We start from the raw sequence: 25,017 nt of genomic DNA, 5'->3' as shown, positions 1-25,017 counted from the left end.
TACCCCAGCAAGAACCTGCATAGATTCAGTAGTGTACTGGAGCCAGATCACACAGCAAGAGCTCATTGTTAAATATTTAGGAATTTTGCAATTCTTGGTTGTTAAACTGTTGGTAGCTTGCAGTGTGCCATGGTGGGAGTATTTATTTAAATTGCTGGCTTACCAGCACACCGCTTCTCAAGAATCATGGAGCATAGTCTTTGAGAAGAGCAAGCATTCAACAACTTTTCAAATGATACAGGTCAAGTTACAAAAAACAAGCATGCCCATGTGTATGTAGGTCAAGCCAATCCAGCCAAGGTTAGAGGTGTGTACATTGAGAACACTTATTTTGAAGTGGTGACTTAAAAGCCAAAAATACCTTGAAGTGAAGAAGCCTTGAGTTCTTACCTAGGATGTCTAAGTCACCTAAGGGATTCTCTGGGGGAATAAAAATGCTACTTATATTCTGGAAATGCTGATACCATACTGTCAGAGGAAATTGAAATGTCTACGTGATGAGTTGGAGGACTGAGGAGGCATATCTGTGGAAGCAGGAATTGGGGGATTGCCTGGCTCTTATTTTGAAAAATAAGAATGGTTGCTATAGTTTAAACACAGGGTACAATGCTTTGTGTTAATCTTAAATTTACTGTATTTTGTTTGCATGAGGCAGATTTCTTTCTCAGCAAATGTTTGCCTGATGCCCTTGAAGATCCCACTCGCGGAGAGCTTGTACTCCAGAAGGGGAGTTGATACCTGCAGAGGTCTGGAATATGAGGTTCTCCTCAGTAAGTTGGCTTTATTACCTCTTTTTACAATGAAAGTATTAATAAAGATTGGGTAATGGGCCAGATAACTGAAACGAGAACCTAAATTCAGAGGTTCCTGTTTGTGTCTCTGCAGCCACCTCAGAACACACGCATTTGGTTTGCTCTGAGCCTGACCCTGCGCTGGCAGAAGTCTCTGCAGTCGGACTTGAGAACTGCAGTTGTGGGAGAGTTCAGTGCATTGCTTCTCTTCATCTTGGGTAAGCAGTTGCTTTGTATTTCTTAAGTAGTGATTTGAACTTTTCTCTCTTAGAGGAAGGCTGGTTCTGAAAGTGTTAATTTAATGGCAATCCTTTTGTATCGTGAGGCCACAATCACGGAACTCTCGATCTCTGCAGGAGGGCTGTCATAAGGTAGTCTAGTGGGTGCAGTTTTCCTTTCTGTAGTGCAGAGTAACTGGTGATCCTCAGAGAAAAGAGTAAGATTTGCTGTTAATAAAAGAGTAAATGATGATGATGATGAGAAGGCTTTTGCTTTTAACTTGCCTGTGGCTTTAGGTAGAGCTGTGACTAGCTGTCCTTGAACTCATGGCAAGAGTCTTCCTTCGCTGTTTCTCTTCTCCCAATCCTATATAGGCTAATACTTAACCTGAAGAAGTGAGGAACTTAAACCTTCTACTAGAGCAAGGCTATTGTCCATACTTGTCACATCCTCTGCATAACCCTGATCTCAGGAAAGAATGATGTAGAATGGTTCAGGTGTAACCTGGTCAGAAGGAGTGAGAAGGAATACTGACTTCCAAGGTAGTCTTCAAGTAAAGGGTTGAACGATGTGAACTAGACTGTGTTACAAGAAGCCATGTAACCTACCAGTCTGTATTAAATGGTCTTGGAAAGAAAAATGAGGACTTATTTTAAGAAGTTCATGATGCTTCAGAATGGTTATATGGACTTGTATACCTAAAAACATCGCAGACCCCAGAGGTACACAGCCATGTGTAAATTGAGGGAACACAGACAGCACTCTAGGTGGAGCAGGCTGTGTGAGTAAGGGAAGGCTGTGCAGTTGTGTTTGCTCAGTGGTTGGTTGTCATTATTAGGGGCAGACACTTTTCTGAGGCAGCACCTCTCTCTTGTCTTGTAATATTGTGATATGTGGGGGTCATTTTCACATTTTGTGTGGTACTCTCATTGTCAAGAGTCTCTTTTCTGAAGATTTTGTTCTGTGTTTATTGTGCCAAGGATAACAGTTCCCCAACACGATTAATAATAGGAAATCCTGATAGTTACAGCTCCCCAGGAGTGATAGAAGATATTTGCCAGGAATTATGAAAGAGGCATGAGCTCAGGTCAAAACGTTTGGCCAACGTGTGCGATAAATTACTATGTAGAATTATCTCAAGAACATCTGCCGAGGAGATAGTTCAGTACGTAAAGAAGGAAGCAGGGTCGAAGTTGAGAATTCAAGTAGTCTATTATTATCAAGGTGCAGCTGAAATCTTTGATTGTATTTTTAAAGACTGAGATTCATTTTATATACAGTAAGTCCTCACTTAATTTCGTCCATAAGTTTTTGGAAACCGGGACTTTGAAGGAAACAATGTACACCAAAACTGATTTTACCATAGACTAATAGATATAAACGAGGAATTTCTGAATATTTGCCAACTAACTAGGAAATGGAAATTGAAACTTTACTAGAGTGTTTTTGGCCCTGTTAGGTGTTATTAATTCATGTGACAGGTGGTTGCTGGGGCTCAGCCTGCGCCTTACTCCGAGCTGGCACTAGAGATGCAGAGGCATATAGTCAAAGCTCTTGGCCTCATGGAGCTTATAGTCTTGGAGGGGTGAGGGTGGAGAGCAACTTTAATCAAACAAGCACACAAGTAAATAGATAATTAAAAATTGTGTGACCAGTGCCCTAAAGGAAAGGTAAACAGTACTATTAAAACATGTGCCTGGTTGGGCGGCTGGTTGGCTCAGTTGGTTAGAGCGCAGTGCTCATAACACCAAGGTCGCCAGTTCGATTCCCGCATATGCCAGTGTGCTGCACCTTCCGCAACTAGATTGAAAAAAAACATGAAAAACAAGACTTGACTTGGAGCTGATGGGTCCTGGAAAAACACATGTTCCCCAATATTAATAATGTTCCCTAATAAAAATATTAAAAAAAAACCAAAAACATGTGCCTAGGCACCTGACCTAGGAAGGGTGGTTCAGGAGAAGTTTCCCTGAGGAAATGACATTTAACTTGAGATCTAAAAGATGAACAGTGAAAGGGGCAGGCAGACCATTTAGTTAGGGGGAGCAGATTAATCTTGTTTTGACAAATGAAGTTCAGAGAAGCTTTCCCCTAAAACATTGGTTACTTTCACAAATATGGAGGAGTAGTACAGCGTAGCAAGGAGACAGGCTGTGATCCTGAATACCTCGATCTGAATCCTCGCTCTGCCACTTGGAGTGTGTTATTAGGCAAGTCACTTCACCAGTCTGTGCCTTAGTTTCCTCATCTGTAAAATCTCATAGGGTTATTGTGAGGATTGAATGGGTTTGATATATAAAGCACTCAGATAGTACCCTGCACATAACCTTCTCTGGTCCGATCCTTTAATGTTGAGGACAAAGCCCTGGTAGACTTAGTGATTTCCCAAAGAGTAAAGAATTAGTTAATGGAAGGTCTTACCTGGGAAGAGAATTTTTTAAACATTCAATTCAATGCTTTTTTTCATTAAATCATTGCTGCTTTACTCATTCACACAGTTCTAATGGTGCATTTGTGTACTTGGAACTGGAAATGGGTATCTTTTATTCATCAGATTGTTTGCACATTTCTTAGAATGTGTTTGAAAATGGTTTGGGTGTGGCTTTGAGTGACTTGAGTTTGGTGACTAGATTCAGAGTCTGGTAGGGTCGCTGATTTCCCCTTAGAATATCTGAGTGATGTAGTTGCAGGATATCTAAGTTGATTTTAATTTGATGGTCATATTGGCAGCTATCAGCATTTATCCAGTATATGCCAGGCACTTTACTGGTAGTGTAGCACAGGCATGGGACACATAAATAAGACATGTATGGTCCTGCCTTTGAGAATGTAGACTTAATGGGTTGGATTAGACATGCAAATCAATTACTTCTCCATGCAAATGGTACACTGGGGGACGTATGAGAGCTGTTTGCTGGGCAGAGGAGGGAGAACAGTCAACTCCTGGAGAATTCATCCAGAATGTGAGAGAGATCGCAGAGGTGCCAGATATGATGTATTCAAGTTATGACATGCCATAAAGGTAGCCCTTTATCATGCTTACTCATGTATGTATGTGTGGGTGAGGTGTGTGTCATGGAACAGGAATAGGGCGTTGGCTATCTTGGGAGAAGTCTGTGTTTTCATTAGATGTACTTATGCTTGTACATCTAGCAAACTGCATGTGCGTCAGTATAGTTACTATTTACATTGTTGTGATGGGATTCAAAAATTGAAACTTCAAAGTTTCCAGTTCATTCTGATTAGTCATTTGCCATTCTTATTAAGGTCGATACTCAGAACCCAAAATCTCTCCTGAAAGCTGCAAACTCTATTTCCTATCTGACTTTTAGGTTATGGAAAATAGGATGTCATGTGGTAATGCTTTCTGTCTTTCAAAGCACTGTTATTTACTTCATCATATTTTATCCTTGCATTATTATGCCCATGTTATAGATAAGGAAACTGAGGTTCAGCAAGGTCAACTGACTTCTCTGCATAAGTGAGACTGAGGGTAGGACGTTTTTAAGCAGTTTGATCCTGATTTTCCAGATGGAAGATTTTGTTGATTAGAATACAGGTGAGGAATCTTTTAAGAAATCATTTTTTTAATAAATTAAAACGGCCACCTTTTCCCATCAGAGCTGGGTAGGGTACTGTGATGTTAATGCAGAAGAAAGAACCTAGCAGGTCTGAGGTGGAATTCCTCCAGTGGCAGAATGTTAGGGGTGCAGGGATCATATCATGGCTGAAACCAGCCGGAGTAGTAGGTAGGAATGCAGTGCTGGTTGAATTGTAATTCCTTGGAGTTAGGGTTCTTCTGCTTCGTTAGGAAAATTGCGGGGCACTGTGTACAACATTGATTCCTTTCCTAGGAGCTGATAGCTGCAGTGAAATTAATACCATAGAGATAACATGGATGGTCATTTAAAAAATACTTTAGCCCATGCACAGCCCATTTCTCATTCAACACCATGTGCTGCCCTGCCTAAAAAGTGTTTACAAAGAAGGAAAAAAGCTCACCATGATCTGTGACCTTTCACGTGGCTTCTTTGTGTCATAGAGCTTGCTGAATGCCTTAACTGAGTTTTAAAATTTCTCCTTATTTGTGTATCTCCTTTCCCAGATGTCCTGAATATTCTTCATATGTTTAAAAGTACTAATTTTAATTTAGTTGGAGAGATAGGTAAAAATTTCAGGCTGAGTATCCTGTAATCTTTTGTTTATGTGAAACTCTCAGGTTGTAGAATGTCTAGCGTTGTCATCTCAAGCGTATCTGGGAATTACTTGCTTTTTTTCTCTTGAAAAGCAACTTTCATTTAATCTTCCCTTACAGCTAATCTAAAGGAGCCCCCCCCCCCAAGTGACTCTCCCAGCACCACTCTGTTTTGTTTCATCATAGCTTCTGCTGTTTTATTATTCATTCATTTGCTTCTTTTTTCCTCTATCTCCCCCCGCCCCCCACCATCCACCACAAACTACATGTGAGCGGGACCGTGTCTTTCTTGTTCAGTGCTGCATCCCAGAGCTTCAGGCAGAGGCTGGCCCACGGAGGAACTCACAATTGGTTTGTCAAATTAATGGACTTCTCTTGAAACTATTTTCTGATTTTTTTGCTTTTATCTTAAGATTGAAAAATTGAGATCAACATGCTTTGCCCACTGAAACTCATCCTGATGTCAGTGTTACTGGGTAAGTAGAAGCCAAGAGATGCCTGGGGCAGGGGTGGGGGGGTGCGGTAGGGGAGCCGTATTCCACTTACCATAAGTCTCATGCATTTTCAAAAGCCAATTTTGTGTATTTTCACTTCCCTTCCCTGTTTGTTGAAAACAGAACCCCTAACCTGGAACTTCATAGTTTTGTTAAAACAGCTGTTTTAGAAGCCATGTAGCAGACTCTTTGTTGGAAAGCTGAATATTCCTCTTCTCTAGTAGAAGCAGAATGACTTTGGGTTCTTCCTGGGTGTTCTAGGACCCTCCTATGCGTACAAAACAACCCCTCCCTCTGGCATTCCTGCACTTTTAATTGACATCTTTGAAACCATTAGCTAGTCTCAGATCAGGAAATGAAATTACCAAAGAAAGTCCCAGAATCCCTCTGATTGTTTTCATGCTTTAGCCATGCCAGACTTTTTGTGGTTCCTCCAGTGCACCGAGCTCTTTCCCAATTTGGGGTGGTTTCTTTTGCCTGGAACCTTCTCTCCCCACCTTACCCTAGCAAGGCTGCCTAAGGCTTCCTTATACTTCAGTTTCCCCCTTAAGCTCCACTTCCTTCTAACCAGCTGTTCTGGCTGCCTCCTCAGACCACCCAGGTTGGAGTCTCCTGTTCAAACGTAACCTAAATGCTCAGGGCTGCTTTTTGTGCTCATTGCTTATCTTCACTTCTTACCAACTTTTTCCTCCTCCCTCCCCTTGTTTTTCTCTTTATTCCATGGACATATATCTCTGTAAGAAGAATGAATTAATTAGGTACTTTGCCTTCATAGCTTTTTATTTTTCTCCTTATTGGTGCAAACTGACTCAGCAAAGTACAAAAAAAATTGCCTTTGCTCTACGTAGTTCCAGGCAACATAGAGAGGACGTGCGTGCAACTGCGCGCGCACACACGGAAATGACGTGTATTAGAGATTAGAGAATGTTTTTCATAATTTCAAAGGGTATTTAGATATTTTCCCAGAGCTCTGTGAAGCAGCCCACAGTTTTTTTCCCCTTTTCTCCAGAGTTAACAATCCAACCCTGTATGTAGTGGCTTGGTGGCATCAAGTTTTATACTTCTTATGGAGAGGTTTTCCTCCTTTAGAAAGTCTCATTTTCTTCAGCCATTTCTGTACAAAGGTTACCTGTCAGGTATACGTTCTTTTCACTTTGGTTGCTCTTGCTTTCTCGCAAACCTTCACCTAATTCTACATATAACACGCTTAATGTTAAGGTAAATTAGCTTCATGTACCTGTTAACACAGTCAAGTTGCTCAGTTCTTCCTGACAGGAAAATTCCAAATCATTTTTGGAGCTAATTTTGATTTCTTTCAAAATAATTCCTTCCAAAGAGTTTAGAGTTCATGTTTTCTTTTACATCTTCCCTACCGTGTGTGCCTGCTGTTGGGCAGGAAGTTAACATTCTTCTCTCAGGGCGACAGCTTGGATGAAAAGACTGGCACTGTTTTTCCCATATGTGTCCACTTGGCTCTTCTTTGATATAAGCTGGCCAGCATCTAAGCATGTTTTTCTTTATGTTGTTGTCTCTACATAGAGCCTATCTTGTGAAAACAGAAATATCCACATAATGGTTTTCTCTTTGAGTGAAAAGAGAAATTACTTGAGCAATGTCCAGATAGTAGAGTGGTACCATGCGTGCAGACACCTAGAGGCTGAAAAGCCAGGGCTGTTGGCAACGCTGAGGGGGTGGTGGGGACAAGGCAGATAAATACAAAGGAGATTCAAGGGAAGAGCTGTGCTCTGTGTTGGCCTAATCACAAGGACCTGCACCACAGCCAGAATCAGCCAGCAAACTCAGTGAAAAGCTTTTGTACAGGAACTAAAGAAAAAGAAAAGAGGAAGGAAGCAAATATATCTGTGAATTGGCTTTTCAGGTAGGGAACTGGTGGGAAACTGAAAGCAAAAGATACGCCAGTTCCTGATTGTGGGTGTCTAAATACATGACCTGAAAGGAGGGACTTCAGGGTTTCTCTTCATTTGTTAGAAAGGAAATTGGGGGGAGGAATTCTGGAAAAGGAGAAGGGACTAGCCAGGAGCATGGGACCAGTTAGCACTTACGTAGTGTGAAGATCGCAGAACCCCCTGATTGGAGCCATGTGAGTAACTGGAGGGCATTTTTCTTATCCTTGGAAATGCCGTGCTGGTTTGTTTGAGTGAAGGGCTTCTGTCCACGTTGGATCTTCTAGAGAAGGAGGGCGCATAGTGCTTGGTGATGAATACTGATTCCTGTTGTTGAAGGTATTTGTCTAAATGATGTCTCCTCTTCCTTTGACTTCTGTAGATTATTCCCTGGGCCTCAAAGACTTGATTGTTTCCTCCCTTGAGCTAACAGTCCACGTGGGTAACTCAGCCCTGATGGGATGTGTTTTCCAGAGCACGAAAGAGAAACGTGTGACCAAGGTAGACTGGATGTTCTCATCAGGAGAGCACAGCAAGGTAAAAAGAAGGAAACATTCTGTGTGTTAGAAGCCCTTGGCCAAAGGTGTCAGGACAGCATGGGGAGAGTGAAAATTAGGTCTTCCGGTGCCATAGGGTGGTGTTGCAAGTGCTTGGCTCTAGGGCTTGTCAGAACTGGGCTTCTTCTCAGCTTGGACTCTTGGCTGTGTAATCAGCTGGGCAAGTTATTCAACCTCGCTGAGCTTCCGCTTCCCCATTTGCTAAGGTGTAGGTGAAGGCAATTATAATAATGGTAATGCTTAACTTTCAGGTCATTTAGAAGCTAATGAAAGACATGCACAGAACGTTCTCTTAGTTTCTTTTCTCAGTTTCTGCCCTTTGTAGAGTAGTATAGGTGCATGGGAGGGGTGAGATGGTGAGAGAGTATTGGTCTAGACAGAAGGGTTATGGCCTCAGCATAAGAATGGTGTAACAGTAGTAGGTTTTGGGGGTGGGAGAGTGGGAGGGAAAGAGATTCTTTCAGCATTCTCCTGCTCCATTTATGTGCTGGGGAATCTTCTCTTTCTCCTTCACAACTGCTTGATGTGTTGGCATTAACACATGCAGCATGGCTGAGCGAGGATTTGATGGGACCTCTTTGAGGCACGAACAGCATATTAAGCCTCACCAGGGATTTTGCGGAGATACTTTTTTGTAAAATATGTCCTAAGTAATGTGTTATTAACAATAAGGTCCCAATGTTTGCAAATGAAATATTGTTTCTGTAGTTTAGAACATGTTATCCCTATAATGCTACTGTCAAACTTTTATTATTATTTATCATAAGAGGGATATTCCCATGGTGTAAGTAGAAATAAGAATTCCCAGGGCTCCCCTCCTAGCCTGTAAATCACTTCCTGTTGATGACTCCTTTTCATGTCTTACGATATATGCTGGCTAGAAGAGGGCTGTCAAGAAAGGAGTGACAGCCAAAATGCTGGTAATTCTCCCAACAGCCAGCCAGTGTGATGGCATCATGCCTCTGAATGCCATCTCGTCTGTGGGCCATGGCTGAAGATGGGGTGAGGGTGGGAGGTGTTTTTCAGAAGTTGTGAGTTTGAATCCCCAGAGTGAGCTTCAGAGTAGGAGTTACATTTTACCTTAAACTGTTAGAAATGAAAATGTGTGGACCATATTTCTCCATTTGTGTTTGTGTAAATGAGCCATAGAGCCTTGTGCAAGTTAGAATAGTGCTTGGCACGTGATTATTATAAACTGGGTAACATGTACTTTTTGATCACGATGGTGATGATGACTCTGCTGCCTCCACAGAACAGGGTCTTTTGAATCCAGACTCTGAGGTCTGGTGCCATTGACTTTAGATTTTCCCCGATGTTGTGTTATCCTCCAGGATGATTACGTGCTATACTATTATGCCAACCTCAGTGTGCCCATGGGGCGCTTCCAGAATCGCGTGCGCTTAGTGGGGGACATCTTACACAATGATGGTTCTCTCCTGCTCCAAAATGTGGAAGAGGGTGATCAGGGAACGTATACCTGTGAAATCCGTCTTGAAATGGAGAGCCGCGTGTTCAAAAAAACAGTGGTGCTGCACGTACTACCAGAGGAGCCCAAAGGTACGTGAATGCTTGCTTAGAGAAGGAAGAAGGAATAAGAGGTTTGATGCACAAAGGGGGAAGGGAACAGATTTTTTTGAGTAAATGCCAGCCTTTGGGTTCAGTACTTCACACAGAGTGAGTCCTCAAAAAATAGTGCTCTTTAAATAAAAATAATGATGATTATTCCTTTATTATTACTTTAAGCACATTTCATCCTCTTGAAAATGCTATGAAGGAAGTACTGTTCGTTTCATTTTACAGATGAAGTAACTGAGGCTTAGAGAGGTTAAGTGACTAAGGACCCATATTTATTGAATATCATGTCCAGTAGTTGAACCTTGTCATCTCTGACAACAAAGTCCATGTTTTTTTTACCATACCCTGATACTTCGCATCAGTTGTCCACATTGATGACACGTCCATATTTTTTAGGTACCTATGTTAGGTGTTTTGGGGAATATAAAAGAAATGAGCAGATTTCTCTAACATCTTTGGTTCTCCTTTTCCCATTTATAAATGGAAGGAGTGACATCAGTAGGTTGGTGGTTTACAAACTGCTCTGTACAACCCTCAATGTCCAAGGAACCAGGTAGGCCACACAAAGGGTGAGAACAGGGAGGGGGTTGATAGATGAGCTAGTCAGGTAGGACCTCAGGCTTCCACCTCCACTGCAACCAAAGTCCTTTATCTTTTTCCTGTTTTATTCATTGGGCTTCCAGGTAAGATTTTGTGTGAAGGAAGAATTCTGCTGCTTTAAAAAAGTTTGAGTACAGTGCCAGAGGGGCAATAGATTTGGGGAGGAAGGTTATCACTTTGTGAGGGGTGAAATGTCTACCTATTACATTGTTTTGTACACCTGAAACTAATAACTGAAGAAAAAAAAAAGTTTGAAAAGCACAGAATTCAATACATTCCTTAAAAGTGTGAGATAGAAGGAAAGTCTGTGTCCTCAGGAGAGCTTGCAGTCTAGTTAGGGACCTCGAATCTGGATCCCCTCTTCCCTGCCACCCAGTGTAGGTCCACTCTTTTAATAAGCTCCTTTGGAGCTCCCTGTCCTCCCCTTTGGTGATACTCATCATACCTGCTCAGGTGTGTCTTCCTGTTTGCCTGAGTCTGTGTTGTCTTCTGACAAGCCATGGGCACAGAGCCTGGCATAGAGTAAGCAACCAATAAACATTTGTTGAATGAATGAAATTCGTGAATTAGTGTCCCTCACTTGAATGTGATTTCTAAAAAACGGAGTTGTAGGAGGAGTTGTAGAAGGTAGTCTCTGGTCTCCCTCCTAATTTTTTCTACTGTTTTTCAATTGGCATTTTTGTTTTGATTCCAAACCTGTGGTTCTCTAGGAAGAGGAAATGAATCAGCTGCCTGTGTTCCCAAGGATTATCTTGGGGTTACTCTGCCTTCTGTTTTGTCCTCTGATGCCATGCCCAAACACTTGTCCACACAAGCATGGCCTACAAAATGAATACCTTTTCCTGCTTGGAAGAGACACAGAGGGAAGAAGCCAAAAGGAGCTGATTTTAAGAGTTGAATCAATGGAAACAGGCTAGCACAAATTTAGGGGTGGTTATATATTTTCCCAGTAGCTGGTGGAGCACCTTGTATTTATTTTTCCCTCTAGCCAGAGTGGGAATAGATCCAATTCCTAACAATTCGCCTAGTGGCCAGTGCAAAGTTGTCCAACTTGCTTGCTGGAGGTTGTCTCCTCCCACGTGAAAATTCCATTTGTGCGGTCATCTATAATTTTCTTTACAAAGTTTACCCTTCAGATTATAATTTTTTTTGATTCTACTACTTTAATTCTTTTTATCATAGTTCTTAGTTAAATACTATAGACAATATTCTTACAAATAAAAATAATACTAACTTCCTGTACTTGGCTCTGGAATCAGCCATCCTTCTACGTATGTGAGGTGGTACAGTGTAGTGAGTGAGAAAGCTTGGGCTTTGTTTTCACTCAGGCCTGGGTTTGAGTTCAAGCTCTATGTTTTATTGGCCCTGTGGCTTTGGTCTCTTTCACTTTCTTCCTCTGTAAAATGGGAGGGTAATAGTGCATATCTCAAAATATTGTAATGACTAGCTAATATACTATGTACAAAGTGTCTAGCACATGTCTGGTGTATTGAAAGGACTCAGAAGGTTTAGTCATTATTATTACACTTAAAAAATAGAGTTCAGTTTTTAATGTGTTGATGGAATTTGAGGGCGTTTCCTTCTCTACTGGTATTCTTCGGAGTGAATTTTTATTACTTTCAAAATAATACCCTCTATAGAGTTTCAAGTTCATAATATTTTCTTTTGCTTCCCTCCTATTACACATTTCTCCTGCTGGGCAGGAAGTTAATGTTCTCCCAAGGAAAAATTTAGATGAAAAGGTCAGCTTATGCAGTGTGTTTGTTACTTCATGAGCTTTGCTTAATGCTATTTTTGAGAGAACTTTGCCCAGTTAAGACCTAGGCTTGAGTCTACCTAAAATACCATCCTGCCTTTTATTTTTTAGTTGACTTTGTGGTTGATTTGTGTAGAGCATTATTGAAGAAAATCAGAAACATCTAATTGTTTTCTTTTTCAAGGACCTCTTGAAATAACCTATGCAGTAAACATATGATGAGGTCAGCTGCTTATACAAATAAGCAGAAGGAAGAGCCTAGGACTTAGAAAGTCAGAAGAAGGGAAAGAGGGATGGGGGGGACTGGGGGATTGAAACAGAAAGAAAAGTCAGAGGAAAGCTGTCTATTGTCTTGGCCTAATTAGCAAGGAGTCCTGTGACTTGTTCTGTAGCCAGAACTGTCCTAAGCAAGTCCTAAGACAACTTGTAAAAAGAATAAAAGAAGTGAGGAAAGTCACCATGATTCAGTTTTTCAGTTAGGAGAGCCAGGGGTTATATATAAGAATGAGAGGTATATAACCTTCCACTTCCTGTTTATGTTAAGCAGATGTGGGTATCTAAGTAGGTGAACAGAAAGTGGTGGGCTTCAAGATTTTCCGTACTTTCATTAGTATAAACTTGAAGTGGAGTTTGGGATCATGGAAAAAATTATGGAAAAGGGAGAGGAGAAGGGAATTAAAGAGGACCAGAAAGTTTATTTTAGTATGAAGACAACAGGACCCCTCAGACTAGAAGGTATTCTCTTACCCTCAGAGTGTCTGTTGGTTTGAGTGAGAGGCCTCTGAGTCCCTTGTCCATATAGAATCATCTGTGGAAAGAATGTGTTCAGTATTTGGTGTTAACATTTATTTTACTGTTGAGAATGTTTGGCTAAACATTATGTCTTCTAGAAGTTCTTTGGCTTCTATGGATTATACCTTGGGTTTGACTTGAGTTATCATTTTTTCCCCCAGAGCTCATGGTCAATGTGGGTGATTCGATTCAGATGGGATGTGTTTTCCAGAGCACAGAAGAGAAACGCATGACCAAGGTAGACTGGATGTTCTCATCAGGAAAGCACGCCAAGGTAATGAAGAGGAACCTTCACTGTGTGGTAGAAGCCCCTGGCTGATGGCGGCAGGACAGTCGGGGAGAGGGAGAATCTAGGTACCAGGTCCCATGCGGTGGCATTGCAAGGGCTTGGCTCCGGATCTTGTCAGAACTGGGCCTTCTCCTAGCTCAGCTACTTGGCTGGGCAACTTTAGCTTCCTGATAGGAAAAATGACTCTAATGAAGATACTGAAGAAGGAGCAGGAGCAGGAGAAGGAGAAGGAGAAGGAGAAGGAACTGTATAATTTTTAGGGTAGTGAAGATGCATATATGCGATTGTCCATGTAAAGCATTTGTATGTGACTTGGCCACTGCATTTTAGTTTCCTTCCTCTTCTCCCTTCTTCTCTTTGTAGAGTCCATGGGAGAATGAGGGGGATGATTTTTGTGGCCTTCCCAGGAAAGCTATGATTACATTCTTATTCTTATTTGCGTTATTTTTGTGAGTTTTCTTCTGTGCTCCATTGCCGCATTTATGTCATGGAGGGAATTTCCTCTGTCTTCATGGATGCTTCAAGTGTTGGAATTAGTAGATCCTGGGGGCCAGGGTGAGGAGTATTTCATGGGAACTCTGAAGCAATAAATAGCAAGTTTGTTCACTAGACCGGTAGATGTCAAATATGGCATGGTGATTCACTTACGGGTCAAGCTGTGGTGTTGTGAAGGACATCCCAAGTAACTTATTGTTAATAAAAGTAAGGGGGAAAGTTTATGAAAGTTTTAGCTTTTATAAATTAAGACATATTCCAGATCATCCCTATAAAAAAGTCATTTAAACTTACTTGATTCCTGGGGTGGCCGGTTAGCTCAGTTGGTTACAGCATGGTGCTGGTAGCACCAAGGTTGCTGGTTCGTTCCCTGCATGGGCCACTGGGAGCTGCGCCCTCCTTAAATAAATAAATAAGTAAATAAATAAAATAACGCATTTAAAAAAAATTGCTTGATTTCTGTATGCTGTCTGAGTGGGTCAGAAAGGGTGGTATCATGGCAGATTATGGGGAATTATATGTAGTCCCAGGAGCTTGTCATGCATTTAAATGTCATCCACCAAGTGAGTCAGAACAGAAAATAGGATGAGAATTGACATTTTGACTTGTGAATTTGAATCACAAGAGACAAGGGGTTAGGGGCCAAGTCTTTTTATTCATTTTTGTGTCTATATACACATTTCTACTTTCTTTTCTTGAAAGCTTTTAAAAAAATAATAATGTTTATATCCCTTGATAAAAATTCCAGCACCTATTCATTTAAGCATCTGCTATGCTGTGTAAGCCCCTGCCCTAATGGGGGCTTACAATCAAGATGGAGGGAGCTACACAGTAAAATAATTAAGAAGTAAATACTAAATATATCAGGCAGTAATAAGAGCTGTGGAGAACAAGAAAGCAGAGTCTTGTGGCTGTTTTAATGAGGTAGCCAGGGAGGCCTCACTGACAAGGTGGCGTTTGAACAGAGGTCTGAAGGAAGTGCGGGAACGAACCATGTGTGTCTGGGAAGAAGCGTGTTCCAGGTAGCGGGAGCAGCACGTGCGAAGGCCCTGAGGCCAGTACTCAGGGAGCAGCAAGGAGGTCACTGCGGCTGGAGTGAAGTGACCCTAGTCGGTGAGGGAAGAACAAGAAGATGAAATCAGAGAGGAAAAGGGGGTGGGGCATATCGTGTACTTTTAGTAGAAATTGCAGGGTTTTGAGCAGAGGAGTAACATGATTTAACTGATGATTCATCTGCTGAGAATAGACTGTATTTGGGAGTAAGTTAGGGAGACAAGTAAGGAAGCTCCTTGCAGAAATCCAGATGAGAGATGGTGGCTTGGACCCGAGTGGCAAGCATGGAGGAGGTGAGATTTGGGATATATTTTGCAGGTAGAGGTGGTAGATTTGCTGAGGGATTTTAGATATGAGTTGTTCAAGAAAGAGAGGAGTTAAAGATAACTCCAAGAGTTTTAGCCTGAGCATCTGGAAGAAGGTGTTGCTATTTACCAAAATGGGATGACTAGAATAAACTGGTTTGGGGGAAAAACTTAGAGTTCCATTTTAGTCGTGTTTCAGATTTCCTATTGGAAATCGAACTGGAAATGTCATAAAAAGTAAAGGTGTACTTTTACTTCTTTTTACTGGCGAAGTGTAGAAAGTGAAAGCCCCTCATTCCCATTTCCTCGTCCCTCTCTTCAGATGGAACAGTTGGTCATAGTTTGTTAGCATCCTTCACAACTACACATGCCTGCACGCACGTGTGTGTTCACACCCTCATGTTACCTAATACTTGCTGAGAATACCATTACCACCTGCACATTCGGGGCCTGTCGACTGTCCCCACGCTGCCCCGCCCCCAGTCCTTGCAGTCTCATACATTTTGCCTTTCCCTTCTAGGAGGAGATTGTGTTGCACTATTACCCCAAATCCAACGTACCTGTGGGGTACCCTCAGAACTGGGGCAGCTTCCAGAACCGTGTAAACCTGGTGGGGAACACTGCCCGCAATGATGGCTCCATCATGCTCCAAGGAGTGAAGGAGTCCGATGGAGGAAGCTACACCTGCACTATCCACCTGGGGAACCTGACATTCAGGAAAACCATTGTGCTGAAAGTGAATTGGAAAGAGCCCCAAAGTATCTAATTTTTATTTAAAGAGGGATGAGGGACCTCATAGCTGGTTGGCATGGCCAGGACTAGGGTGAGACCCGAAAGGCTTTTAGGGTACAGAATTAAAGGAGGCATCACTCTCAGGTGATGTACGACCCTGAGAGTGAGGCTTCTTTAAATTTGGTGCTCTGGAAACCTTGGTTGCCTCATCCCAGTTCTGGCCCTCCTGGTAGGTCAAGGAAAAAGGAGCCAGTATTTAGTGAACACCAGCCCTCTGCCAGACCTCACTCATTGCCAGAGCAATCTCCCAATTTAAAGATACAGAAGCTCAGAGGTGAATTGGAGTTGATGTTCAAAGTCATTTTTACTTAGCTTCAAAGGAGAGGCTGTATGCTCTGTAGTAGAGAGGAAAATGATCCTGAGCTGGTGAGAGATAGCAAAGAACAGAGAGAAAACAGGAAGGGACCAGAACCAAAAATAGAGGTTTTCTGATCAAAGGTTCTGTATTCTGGCAAACACTGTGCATTGAGGCCAGTGTGTAGAAGAATAAAGACTCAATTGTGTTGACTGAGAGTGGTTGATAAGTGAGGGGTTAAAGTTAAACCATAACCCAGTTAACAGTCAGGATGTGGCCTGTGGACTTTGCTTTTCTCTGGGGTCCTCAGGGGTTGGCTGTGGTTGGTTGGGGGCAGGGATGGGGGTGAGGGTGGAACCCACCTCAGTCCTATTGGCCAGAGACTTAAGTCTATGGAGGCACCTTCTTGTTCATAGCCAAGAGTCCCAGCTGGACAGGGAAGCAGGACAGATGGATTTCTTCACTCTCAGAAATCTTATCTCCATTTCACAGACAAAATGCAAGCCATTCGTGGGAGCTCATTCAACTTCCAAGCCCTCCCCACCCACAAACATGTCTCTATCTACCCCCGCCTTTATCTCTGGCTTGCTCTCCTCAGCTCCCTTCTGCTTGGGCTCATCTGAACCCCTGTGCTCAGGTGCATTCTCTTCTCCTTCTCAGAAACCTCACAACATGGCTTTTAAAGCTCTCATTTTCCATTGGTTTCTACCATTCAGCATATATTAGGTTGGTGCAAAAGTAATTGCGGTTTAAAACGTTAAAAATAATTGCAAAAACTGCAATTACTTTTGCACCAACCTAATACATATGCTCAACTCTTCTTACCTGTGTCCTTGTGCATTCTAGCTCTCATCCTGTATCTTCTTTTTTCTTAAAACAGCTTTATTGAGCTACAACTCACATACCATACAATTCACCCATTTAAAATGTGCAACTCAGTGGTTTTTGTATGTTCAGAGTTGTGCAACCTTCACACAATCAATTATATATTTCTTGACATAAACACAGAGCTTGCTAAAGGGCTGTGTGGGGTGTCTCCTGTCTCATCTCCCATTAACTCCTCAGTGCCCTGCATTCTGGCTCCTGCTTCTGCTCTGCTCCAGCTTAGATCACCAATGGTACTCTAATTGCACATCCGCAGCCTTCTCTACCTCAGCAGTATTGGGCACTGTATTGTATATATATTCAATATGTTCTATGGTGGACACGATTTATCTATCTTTATACATCTATATGAAGTCCACCCAAATATTACACAAACACTTCAAATACAACAAACCCTTCCCCTCCGCCCCCCCATCCCTCATCCCGCCCGTCTCCTCAATCTGTTAACGACCTCGTCAGCCACAGTTATTCTAACTGGGTGCCCGGGAGTTGTACTTGAGTCTTCCTTTTCCCACGACCCCTCCTAAACCAGCAGGTCAAGTCCTGCCATTTCTACTGCTCACTTTGAATCTGCCTTCTTTCCAGTTCATCACCACCACTTTAGTCTAGTTGTCTTTACTTCTGTCTTGGACTGTAGGCCTCTAACTAGTCTCTGCTTTCATTCTTAACCACTGCGCGTTCTTCATGCAGCTATCAGTGCCATCTTTCTAAATCACAAATCTGAGCATTCTATTCCACTCCTTACAATCTCAGTGGTTTCTCCATTGCCTACAGAAAACAACAACAACAGCAAAAAACTCTGGTTGAGCTAATCAAGGTCCTTCATGACTTAGACCCTGTTCTTTAGCCTCATTCCCCACCACACCCACCAATGCAATTATTTCTAGTTTCTAAAAGCACCATCCTGTCAGGCTTCTAGACCTTGTGCATAATGTTCCCCCTGTCCTTCCCCATATTGTCTGCCCCCAAAACTTGATGTTTCCTTTAAGACTCAGCTGAAACTTTAGAACTTTTGCTGACAAATTCTCATCTTCTGCTCCCCATGGAATTGGGTACCCTTTTCTCTGTGACCCTCTGCTCCCCATATGGACTTTTATCATAGTACCCAGAACAGTCTGTGCTTTTCTGTTTACATGTTTGTTCCTCTCCTTGGAGGCAGGGACCGTGCACTATTCATGTTTGTATTTTCCGTGTCTGGTGATATCTGGCCCCCAGGAGGTCTGTGATGTATATATTTAGAGTGAATTGAGGAAATGAGTGAAGGGTACCATATGGGTGGAAGTGCCTCAGAAGGCCGTGCTCAGTATCATGACCATGGGGCCGAGGGTTGTAGCATGTGTGTAGATCCTTTTGAAAACAACCACTTTCCCATAGGAAGATCAGTAGCCTCTAAGATGTCTGTTATTTCTATGACATTAGATAAATCACATTTTAAGATAGATTTGTTAATGCAAAAGGAAATTCTATAGGTGAGGTGTTATTCTCTTCTTCCACCCACCTTAATGTATTTTTTAAGGTTAAGCAAGGGGGTCAGACTTTGGTTCTCAATCTAATAGGGATAGCTAGAGTCCTAGTGTTTTAACACTGGGTGGAGTCTGGCCTTCTCCCCACACTTCCTGACCTGGTCCTTGGTATAAAACAGGTGGAGCTCTCTGCTCTTTTCTGGAACGTTGAGGCCCTCATTGCTTTTCTCTTTTCCCAAGCACCAGTGACTCCAGTAGTTCGCAGACCTGAGATCCTGGGCGGTGATCAGCTGGTGATCATTGTGGGGATTGTTTGTGCCACTATCCTGCTACTTCCTGTTCTGATATTGATCGTTAAGAGGACCCACAGGAATAAGAGGTACAGGGCTTCTCTCACTTCTTGGGTTGGGAGGCTGGAGGTGAGGACTGCCTCTAACCTGAAGTGGAAGAGAGCGATAGGGCCCTAACTGCCGTTTTCACAGAAGGGGGTATTTCAAAATAGAATCGTCTGTGGATGATGTCACATTAGACATCATCTGTATAGTGATCCCTGCCCCTTTGCTCCTGAAAGGCCTTTAACATTTCCATACCATCCTCATTCGTTTTGGTATTTTACAAAGATTCCCAGCTCTTTCACAAAGGGTGGTCTAAATAGAGAATAATTAAGAGTATAAATCTTAAGCAAGAACTATAATGACGCCATACAATACCGGAGTTAAATGATTTTTGAATTATCCATAATATATGCTTCATGTAGAAGCTCAGATCTTGAGGGCTGTCAGTAGCTTTATTTAAAAGACTACATTCTAATTATGACAGGCTATTTTTGAATGGTTGCCCTCAAGTCCTAAATTATTTATTGTTGAAATGTGTTTTTAAAGGCTTCAATTTCATTAGTATTCTCCCAGTATCTCAAAAATGCCTGGATGCCCTGACATGGGCACTAGTGTTTCATTGGCTGTTGGCAGGCACATCCCTCAGTTTACCCAACTGTTGATGAAATGTGTTGCTAGGGCAAATGGACTCTTGTTGAAATAGTGTCAATGGGAAAGGGCTCCCACATATGACTTTTGTGTCTCCTTTCCCTGTGGATTCTATAGAAAGTGCTAATGCCTGCTACATTTGCACTTCGACTCCCCAGGGGCTCTCTGACTTGGTTTTGAACTTAGTTGGCTTCCCTGAGGGTCTTTGCTCTGAGCATGCTGATAGCGCTGCACCGAGAGTTAGACAACCTGGGTTTCATATCAGCTCACTTCCTGCCCTCTGGGCCTCAATTTTTCTCAAAATGAAGAGTAGTACTTCCATGTCTACTAGTTTATTCTAAAGAAATAATCAGAATGATATGCTGAGATATGTGCATAAATATAGTCACTGTAGCATTGATTATAATTAAAAATTGAGAGCCGGCCCGGTGGCCCAGGTGGTTGGAGCGCTGTGCTCCTAATGCCCAGGTCACCGGTTCGATTCCCACATGGGCCAGTGAGCTGCGCCCTCTACAGCTAAGATTGTGAACAACCGTGAGCAGCCGGAGGTAGACGTGAGCTGCCGTGGGCTACTGTGTGCTGCCATGAGCAGCCGGTGGCCAGCGTGAGTGGCTGGAGGCCAGCGTGAATAGCCGGCAGCCAGTGTGAGCGGCCGTGGGCTGCTGGAGGCTGCTGTGGGCTGCTGTGAGCCGACCAACTGCCTCAGCTGGGGGGCAGCACAAGGCTCACAGTACCAGCGTGGGCCAGGGAGCTGTGTCCTACACAACTGCACTGAGAAACAGTTGAGAAACAACGGCTTGAACCAAAAGGGGGTGTGTGGGGGGTGGGGGGTGGGGGTGGGAGGTGGAAAAGGGGGGAGAAAAAACACAAAATTGAAATCATCCTCAGTGTCTGTCAGAAAGGTGATGATTCAAAGAATCAATATTCCATTCAATGAATTACCACATAACCCTGCATGTATGTAATGGCATGGAAAGATGTCCAATTCTATATTATAAAATATTGTAGTATGATCATGTTTATAAAAAAGAAAATTATATAATACTTTTTGTGTGAGTGTGCTTACGCTTGCATTGAGAGAGATTTGGAAGGATAATTGTTAAATATCAATAGTGGTAATTTGGGATAAAGGGGAAGGTGGGTCTTGTGACGGTAGGGGGTTTACTGGACCGTCAGCCTCCAGCTGTACATTTCTGTATTATTTGAATTATTTTACAATGAGACTATACAACTTTATAATCAGAAAACACAATAAAAATATTTGTGCTTTGAGACAAAAACAAACGGATTCTTTATTAGCTTTTAAATCTCTACCTTAGGCCAAAAAAGGAAAAAAGAAAAAAATATTCACTCGCAAATGCAGAAGGCAAATGGTCACGATATCAAAGGCCAAGGGCCTGGAAGAGTCCAGAGCTCACTGTTTGGGATGTTTGTGGGGGTAATTCAGTTTGGCCTCCTACTGGGAGAGACCAGGAGCCCTTTGAACTGGGTGTCTCACTGAGCTTCTGCTGCCCCCTGCTGGTTCAGCAGCATCTCCCCATGCCCTTTTCTGTTCATTCACTTAGCATTTTTATAGACAGAAAGGTAGAGTGATAATGGAGAAGTAGAAGCTGTTGTTCAGCCCAGACTAGTATCTCCAGAATGCCTTCCTGCTCTCCATGAAAGAGAAGCACTTCTCAGACTTCAAGGTGAGCTAGGTAGGAGTCGAGAGAGAATAGCTCCTGCTCTACTGTGTCTCTCTCTTCACAAAGCTCTGTAGGGTCTCACATAGGTAGTCCTTGAATATACACAGTACTCACCAGTTAATTCCACATGCTTTTCATGCCTTGCAGTTCAGTAACTTCCACAGCCCTGGTAAAAAGCCTGGAGAACACCAAGAAGGCTCACCCAGAGGTAAGAGAAGAACTCTGCCGTTTTGCTGCTGTGCCCAGTGAGGGCGAGATGGATACTGCTCCAGTATCAAGGTGGTTCGTTATCATTCCTCTGTGACTCATGTCCTACTCATAGTGATATCTCAGCATGTAGGCCAGCACCTGACACAGAGCAGAGGCTCAGGAAATCTTCATCCCTGGAATAAAAGCTCCCAAGGCAGTGAGTCAGGTGTGGCAGGTGGGGCCAGCCCAGCATGGGCAGCATATCCTGGTTGGGCCTGAGGAAAGAGCACTAGATTTGGAGTCAGAAAGTCCCAGTTCAAGCCCAGCTCTGCCACCTCCTTGAGCCTCAGTTTTCTCATCAGTAAACCCAGGATAAGGACCAACATTTGCACTGTGGTATGGTTCCAATAACGTGATGATATGCAGGTGCTTCATAATCAATGAGACACTGTGTAAATATAAGGGAGAATTATGATACATTCAGGAGTTAAGAGAAGGAGCTAAATGTTAAGATGAAATATTCCGGGACCTTTAGAAAGACAGATCAAGAAGCACTTTTTCTTCCATGTTAGTTTGTGATGGAGCTATAAATAATTGCTACTAGAAGCTGGAGAAATGGATTCATTTCCTTGAACTCATTTTTCTTTAACTTTAAAAAACCCCTCTTATAATATTTACCTTTCCATCTTTTGGGCTGTTTGTGACCCAAGAGTAGGGTTTTCTCACAGCACAGTGCAGGGGTCTCCAGAAGCCCAGGAATTTTTCACTGGATGACATTGCTTCCCCAAATAGTGTCAGGGACGGGAATCACAAAGTGCCAGCAACTTCACAGATGTTCAGCGGTTCAGAGAGGGCTGTCCCTCCCATATAAACCCTCTGAAAGAGCCGATGGCAATTAGGTACTGCCCGATGCCAGTCATCCTGCCATGTCTCTAATTAGAAGGAAATAACCACAAAGTAGATACAATTTGGCACGATAAAGACTCCTGCTGCTACTTAAACACCCATCAAACAAAGACTGTTTGGCTTTTGAAGCAAAGAATTTGGTTCTTATGATAGTACTCTTTGCTGAAGTTAAATTTCTTAATTTGGGGGAAGACTGAGGACTGAATTATCATTATCGATAATACCCCAGCTCTCAATAACCCTCTGAACCTGCTGGTTTGGTGATTGATGCCCTGCAAATAGTAGTAGATGGCGTTTCCTCCGGCATATCAGATCCACTGCTATAGAATCTGATGCTATTTATACCATTTTTTCCCCTTGTAGAAACATGTTTACTCCTCAATAACTACACGCGAGGTGATCGAGGAAGAAGAATCCAGTGAAAAATCGGAGGCCACCTACATGACCATGGTGAGGATGGTTCTGGGCCCAGCTGAGCCAGGTGTCTGGAAGTGGGAGGAGCTGGAAAGCCTATGGCAAACTTATGGGTGTGGGTGTGACTAGATCACCTGGGGAGGTCACTCTGCTGAGGGCCGAGATTTTTCTAAGTAGTAGGAAAGTCAGAAACTGAAGCTCTGCTGGATAGGAGAATAATCTCAGACTTGCCCTCATACCCAGTCTCGAGCATTAAGGGCCATAAAAGGCTAGAGCTGAGCGATTTAGTAGTGAAGTGAGGTACCTTCCGTGGGGTAGGCAAAGTGTCTGCCTCATCAGTACAACCCTGGTTCAACACAGCCTAATGAAGAGGGCACCATAGACCCTTGGGCAAGTGCTGTGTTGCAAAGGATTGTTTCCCTTTCTTCAAAGGTCCCTTCCAACTCTTAGATTTTTTTTTCCTGTGACTTACTTTGCTTTGACATAATCTCATGCAGCCAGGAAGCCTGCATGCTGAATTCCATATAACACTTCTTTCTTTTTGCTAAACTCCCCAGGGAAGTACAACACCTAGAAAAGGCACCTGGAGTGTGAGGACAAAAGGAGGGGGCTGGCAAGGGACACAACTAAGTGTAGCAGGCTATGAAGGGCACAGTGTTCTGCTGGGGTCAGGAAGGCTGGCCTCCTCTGTTTGTGGGGGTGGGTGATGGCTTATGTTTGTTCCTGTTGCACCGGCATTAAGGACACATGACTCCCTGGTGATTGCAGCAGAGAAAGATTCTGCCAGGGAAGTGTGAGATCAGAGACCTGGCCTGGTTCCACCGAGTGAAGCAGTAGCTCCACTCTGAAGTTATAGTTGAATGTAGTCACCTCCCCCCACATCCTTCTGCCATTATTGCCAGGTGATGCTATAGTACCTGCCAGGCCTCATCCTGCCTCCTAGGGACCAGCTGGTACAGCTGTACTGTGGCGACTGCTCAGCGTGTCACTCACCTGGGTGACACTGTTTGCAGAAAGTCTGTGAGATAGAGATCATAGAGGAGTGAATTGTCTTCAAAGCTACCCTTCCCACGTTCAGTGCTAGGTGCTTGTGATTTAAACTCTGCAGAAAATAGCACCTTTGTCCTCTTGAAACAGATCCCATAAAGTGAGCATGATGAGAGGCCAGGGCCACAAACTCAAAGGCCTTCAGGGGCTGGTCAGTTTGTTTTAAAACACTATGGGCCAAATCAAACAAGCCTGTGGATGAATTCTGGCCTTCAGGCTACTTGTTTGAGACCTCAGGTGTAGAGGTGTTATCTGATAGGGAGCTCGGGTTTTTTGTTGTTGAATTGATTAAATTTACTTAAATGAAGGAGGCACCATACTGTGTCCCCTTTCTGAGGCTGGGTAGCACAGGGGTCAAGATCGCAAGCTTTGAAGTTGGACAGACCCGGGTCCAAATCCTGACTCTGACTTAGAATGATCTTGGGCAGGTAACTTAGCTTCTCTGAGCCTCAGTTTTCTCACTACCTCCCAGATGAGGATCAAAAGAGATAGTACAGGTAAATTTCAGAATTGGGCCAGATAGCTGGAAAGAGCTCAACGAGTGTTAACTATTACAGTTGAAATACTTTTTACAAATGAGTTTTGTTTGTTTCCTTTCTTCTCCTGCAGCACCCAGTGTGGCCTTCTCAGAGGTCAGCACCAAATAAATCACTTGAAAACAAGTCAGTTGGGGGAATACCAAAAGCAAAGCAAGCCTTTTGAGAAGAAAGGAGCGTTTCCTTCATCCTTACCAGTGGCAGAGACTCTCCTGTTTGTGCCCCAAGTCGCTGTACCATTTATTGCAGAACCCCCATCTTTCCCAGTTGTCCTCGCGCCTCATTGGTTGGTCAAAGGACTGAAGATGGAGGGTTCGGAGCCTGGCAGAAATATGGGGCATCTCTGGAGGAATAGGCCCCGATGAGGGGAGCCTGGACTTGGTCCCTCTGGAGTGGGACACTGGCCCTGGGGACCCTGGCTGAGCTGCCGCAGCGGCCTCAAGCACTCCATCAGATCCGACCCTTGCTTGGACTGCATTCTCTGTGCATGCGTTACTGGGAAGGATCACAGAAGTAAAAACCAACCCAAATGAATCCTTTGGCAAATTATCTCTTTTAAATAAATGTGGTTTGTGGAAATCATCCTTTTTTTTTTTTAATTTATTTTTTATCGCAGAGAAACAGAATGGAAGGTGTTGGAGTCAGTGAGGGGAGGAAGGGAGAGAAGGAAAGGAGAATATGAAGAAGTGAGTGGATAACGCGACAGGAGGGGATGCCAGAAAGGTGGAGAGGTAAAGAATTGAGCGGGATGAGAAAGGAAGGCCAGGAAATTGCCCACTGTTCAGGCTTAACCGTGA

At 43.2% G+C, this 25,017-nt stretch overlaps 1 protein-coding gene across 2 annotated transcripts; it reads left to right on the top strand.

Moving 5' to 3' along the window:
- The first annotated feature begins 36 nt into the window (after positions 1-36).
- JAML (junction adhesion molecule like) lies at positions 37-24,802 on the top strand. 2 transcript variants are annotated; one of them, XM_033121447.1, is made up of 11 exons: positions 37-770; positions 886-1,009; positions 5,619-5,681; positions 7,986-8,140; positions 9,492-9,717; positions 13,045-13,157; positions 15,546-15,783; positions 18,701-18,839; positions 21,276-21,336; positions 22,587-22,673; positions 24,294-24,802. In XM_033121447.1, the coding sequence occupies exons 3-11, from the start codon at positions 5,639-5,641 to the stop codon at positions 24,384-24,386; spliced, it is 1,155 nt and encodes a 384-aa protein (XP_032977338.1). In that variant the 5' UTR covers positions 37-770; positions 886-1,009; positions 5,619-5,638; the 3' UTR covers positions 24,387-24,802. The 2 variants fall into 2 exon arrangements, with proteins under 2 accessions (XP_032977338.1, XP_032977339.1); XM_033121448.1 differs by lacking the exons at positions 37-770; positions 886-1,009; positions 5,619-5,681 and adding an exon at positions 7,444-7,578.
- The last annotated feature ends 215 nt before the right edge of the window (positions 24,803-25,017 follow it).

Source organism: Rhinolophus ferrumequinum, chromosome 11, assembly GCF_004115265.2.
Source record: "Rhinolophus ferrumequinum isolate MPI-CBG mRhiFer1 chromosome 11, mRhiFer1_v1.p, whole genome shotgun sequence".
Taxonomy (NCBI): domain Eukaryota; kingdom Metazoa; phylum Chordata; class Mammalia; order Chiroptera; family Rhinolophidae; genus Rhinolophus; species Rhinolophus ferrumequinum.
This window is presented reverse-complemented; position numbering and strand designations above follow the sequence as displayed.

Bases quoted from the DNA above. Each gene is read 5' to 3' on its own strand.
- JAML (XM_033121447.1), top strand. From the start codon at position 5,639: ATGCTTTGCCCACTGAAACTCATCCTGATGTCAGTGTTACTGG. The intron at 21,337-22,586 runs GTAAGAGAAGAA...TTCCCCTTGTAG, and splicing joins CCAAGAAGGCTCACCCAGAG to AAACATGTTTACTCCTCAAT. The intron at 22,674-24,293 runs GTGAGGATGGTT...CTTCTCCTGCAG, and splicing joins AGGCCACCTACATGACCATG to CACCCAGTGTGGCCTTCTCA.